At 46.1% G+C, this 4,648-nt stretch overlaps 1 protein-coding gene across 4 annotated transcripts in view; it reads left to right on the top strand.

Annotated features, from left to right (window-relative positions):
* Tln2 (talin 2) overlaps positions 1 to 4,648 on the top strand; it is a 415,939-nt gene that overhangs the window by 312,383 nt on the left and 98,908 nt on the right. For all 4 annotated transcript variants that reach the window (XM_029543558.1, XM_029543557.1, XM_029543559.1 and 1 more), the window contains 2 exons: positions 535 to 732; positions 1,718 to 1,857. In XM_029543558.1, coding sequence (XP_029399418.1) covers positions 535 to 732; positions 1,718 to 1,857 — 338 coding nt within the window. The remainder of the gene's footprint in view (positions 1 to 534; positions 733 to 1,717; positions 1,858 to 4,648) is intronic.

Below are 4,648 nucleotides of genomic sequence, written 5' to 3'. Positions count from 1 at the left end.
GGTGGGTGGGTGGTATGGTTGCAGGGAAGGTTTTTAATTTAGATGTGAGGGAAATTACAAACCAGCATCTGAGAGTCCAGAGCAGGGAGAGAAAGTCGTACACTGAACATGGCCAGCAGATTTGACCTGGCCATGAGAGGAAGCGGAGGTGGAGAGGAAGAGAGGAAGATGAGAGTGAGGGCAAAGGACGGAGGGAGGGAGAGAGGGAGGGAGGGAAGGAACATAACTGAAGTGGCAGTGTTATATGGTATTGGGAGGGTGGGGTTGTGAGCTGGAAAAGTTTAAGGTAAGGGGTGGGATGAAAAGAGCTAAGAGGAGCCACGGGTACTTGTTATTCTGAGAGCCTATAAGCCAGCATGGCTTTGTATGTAATAGGCATCACAGATAGCGTTTGTTTCTTTTGGACCTGCCATCTTCTTGTTGAGTGACTCAGAAGTTCAGCCCTGGGCATTCACTGTTCCTTCCCCAATACTCCCCTCACCGCCCCTTATGCAAGGTAAAACTTCCCATGGCATGTGCCTTTTGTTCTCATAGCTCCCTCCGAGCACAAAGCCTTTCCAGGAGGCCCAGAGCGAGCTGAACCAGGCTGCTGCTGATCTAAACCAGTCTGCTGGGGAAGTCGTCCATGCCACAAGGGGCCAGAGTGGAGAGCTGGCGGCCGCTTCTGGAAAGTTCAGTGATGACTTTGACGAGTTCCTGGATGCTGGCATTGAGATGGCTGGCCAGGCACAGGTGAGTGGGAAGGTGGTTTGTGCTGCCCACCTGAGTCTCCATGTTCTGGTAGACCACCCAGCTGGGGGCACTGGGTGGATGGAGAACGGGATCCTGTAAACAACCTGCAGCGCCTTCCTTGACTGCCTTGGAAATTCTGTGACCTCACAGGCTTGGTATGCCCCATGATGATGGTGACTTTTTCCCACGATCCACCACCAAAGCCTGTATCCTTTACCAGAGTTGGGGGAGAGTGGGAGCGGGGAGAATTTTTATCAGAAATGAGGTGGTTTAATGCATGAACATGTACACACACATGCATGCATGTGTATTTGTGGTTTAGTGAACTCAACTTGAATGAATTACATCTGGGGCTTCCAAGTGATTAAAAATGACCTCATTCAGATAGAGAGATGAGCTACTTGTTTATCGTGAGGGAACATGACTGGTCTGGCATCAGATTGCAGGACTGGTTTTTTGGTAGTTTGGTGGGGGGTTTATTTGTTTGTTTGTTTTTGTTTTTTTTGTTGTTGTTGTTACATTTTCTACATTTGTCAGTTAGCAAGCTGGGTGAGCATTATGTCCTTCCCCAGGCCAAAACTTCTGGGACACTGTCAGCTCTGAATATCTACACAGAGCTTGTCCTTTGTGCCAGGCTGGGACGTACAAGATGCTTGACAACTCCAGCATTGTTGAGCAAGATGCTCAAATCACTGTCCGGTCTGTGTACTGGCTGCTCAGTTGTTCTCCTCCTCCCAGCCCTGTAATGCTCCTGTATAACAAGAAAGCAGGACTCCTGGCTGACCCACTTGGACATGCACTTCTTTCTCTGCCTCATGCATCTCTGAGCATCTGTTGGAGGACGAGTGGACACTAGTCACACATCTGCAGACTGACTGTACCGATGTAGTGTCTGTTTCTAGCTGGGGAGTTGCTCCTAGCTCCCTGAAGGCTTCTTGGAAAACTGTGGTCAGTCCCAACTGACTGTTTCCTTTTGACTCTACAGACAAAAGAAGATCAGATGCAAGTGATAGGGAACCTGAAGAATATCTCAATGGCGTCCAGCAAGCTCCTGTTAGCCGCCAAGTCTCTCTCTGTAGATCCTGGAGCTCCCAACGCAAAAAATCTTCTGGCTGCAGCTGCAAGGTAAGAGCAGGACAAGGTGTGCCTTGTGGATGTGTGAGCGATTCTGGATTCTGTTGTATTGAAGGGTGTGCCCTACATCCTACAAGTTTCTCACTGAGCAAAGAGTTGCTGCCCGCCTTGTTGTCGGAGGTAGAGTAAACTGATGGGAATTCTGGCGTTTTATAAGATTAACTCATTCCTTCGTCTTTGGCCCAGTAAGAATGTCTTCCATCTTTCCAGATGAACTCTTCAATTCTTACTTAGGCTGCACTGACCTGTAAACATGATGGCTTAAGCAGATTATTTTTCCTTTTCCATTTTTATGTTTGTGTATAATATGGTGTGTGTGTGTGTGTGTGTGTGTGTGTGTGTGTGTACATGCATGTATGTGCATTCAGGTATTTATTCACATTTATGAAGATCTNAAGTNGATGTTGGGAATAGTCNGTGAACACACTCTGTTGATCTTCCATTTTATTTATTGAGACAGGTTCTCTTAGTCAAATCCAGAGTTTGCCAATAGGACTAGCCAGCTTGCTCTGAGCAGCCCCGCCCCGCCCCCGTCTCCATCTGCCAAGGCTAGAATTACAGTTAGGCCACCGTATCCACTTGTTACTTTACTTAGGTTCTAAGAATCTGAATACTGGTCCTCGTGCTTGCTCAGTTTTTGAACCACTGTGCTGGTTCTCCAGTCTCTAAATAGGTTGTTTAAAGCAGATTTATGTTGTTCAGATTTTGCAAGAAGTACATGCTCACTAAAATAGACATTGGGAAATATTTACAAACGGTGCTCAAGCCATTTTTGTAGACACTGGGCATACACTACATGCTGGCATCCATGTTAGACTATATTTTACGTATTCATCCATCACTTGCAGAGGGCACTCTAGGGCCAGTGAGGTAACAATGGGTGCACACTGGTTTTGAACTATCTTAAAACATGAAACTAAGGTTGGAGTAATTTTTGCACACTTCCCTCCACTTGCACTCACTTCAGGGTTCTAATATGGTTTCTGCTCCGTAGCCACCGCTGTGACACATGAGCTCAGTAGGTAGGATTGACTGTTGCCTTGCAGGACACTGGGCTGCAGTGATGGCCCAGGGCCATCTACACAAGCAGCGTCTCATTCATTTTCCCACACTTTGAGCAAAAGCTGCATTGTGATTCTGTGGTGTTGTGTACATCCTCAGCGTTGTTTTAGGTCACTTATATATTACACTGCTGGGACAGCGGGACATTAATTGAGAGGTGAATGGAGGAACAGAATAGGAGAGACTTCAAAATGTGCACACCGGTGATAAGCTTTAGTTCTGCCTGCATTTTTTATTCATTTTGATTTGTTATTTATCTATTTATTTTGAGACAGGGTCTCTCTGTGTAGCTGTGGATGGCCAGGAACTCCCTTCGTAGACTAGCCTGGCCTAGAACTCCCAGAGGTCTGCTGGCCTGTGCCTCCCCACTGTTAGACTCAAAGGCATGCACTTGGCTTGCATTTGATTTTTAATTTGTTTTGTTGTTTGCTTGTTTGTTGTTCCTGTCTTTAAGCTGTCAGAGTTCAAAAATCTAAATTCTAATTGAATGCACTTGAATAGTTTACCTGCTTGGTCAGGTGTTCAGATGGCTCAACCTGCCCAAGCTTTGCTGCCTATGAAATGGGACCTGAGTGCCAGCTACCTTCAACTGTTCTTAGCCTTCATGGTACTAGTATTTGCACTCTGTCTCTCTTCCTTTCTTGACTTTAGTATGTTTTTAAAATCTATGTCTGTCTTTTTCATGGAGGCTTAGACAGTTCTCTTGCATGTCCTTGGTTTGGTCTTTTAGCTTCTGTATTAGCTGTCGTCTTTTTGTTGTGACAGTGTATCCATCAAGAGCAACCCAAGGAAACAAGAATTTCTTTTGGCTTGCAGCTTGAGGGTGCAGCGTAGTCATGGTGGCAGGACTGTGAGGCAGCTGGTCACACTGCCTCTACTATCAGAAAGCCAATCGATGAGTGCTGGTGCCCAGAAGCCCAGCCTATGGAATGGTGTTGCCCACAGCTAGGGTGAGCCTTCTCTCCTCTGTTAACCCAATCCCGAAACTTCCTCAAAGGCATGAGTAGTTCTGGATCTTCCAGGTAAATCTTAAGATCCTGCCAAGGTGACAGTATGAACCTTTGGAGCAGCAGGTTCATCTGGGGTCAAGCGTAGCCAGAGCCACAGGCAACTGCAAAATTATCCTCTCATCAGTCTGTTCCAGCCTGTATTTCACTTGCAATTGCTCTGGTATACAAATGCCCTCCCTTGACAATGGGGATGGAGACAGGGTGGGAGTCTGTTCTGTTTGGTCCCCATTCCTTGAACGGATGCTTTTTTGCTTCTTTTTTTTCTCTGCCAAGAGCATTTGGGGAAGACAACTGATGTTTCCAGGTGTCTGAACTCCAATGTGTTTTATTACCTTCATTTTTTGCATCATTTCCAAATTGTAGTTTCCAGCTTTAATGAGCTGTTCACTCTCTTAAACTGTGGGAAGAAGGGGAGAATATAAATTGGCTTTTTAAAAGCCAGCTACAGAAGGCCACACAGACCAGAAAAGAATTATGGCTCCAGCTAGCCGCAGGCCCCCTGGTGGCGACACTGAGAACAGGAGCCCGGATGAAAACTGGCTAGTCCTACTGGCAAACTCTGGATTTGACTAAGAGACCCTGCCTCAATAAATAAAATGGAAGATCAACAGAGTGTGTTCACGGACTATTCCCAACATCGACTTTAGATCTTCATAAATGTGAATAAATACCTGAATGCACATACATGCATGTACACACACACACACACA

This window comes from Mus pahari, chromosome 10 (assembly GCF_900095145.1).
Source record: "Mus pahari chromosome 10, PAHARI_EIJ_v1.1, whole genome shotgun sequence".
NCBI lineage: Eukaryota > Metazoa > Chordata > Mammalia > Rodentia > Muridae > Mus > Mus pahari.
This window is presented reverse-complemented; position numbering and strand designations above follow the sequence as displayed.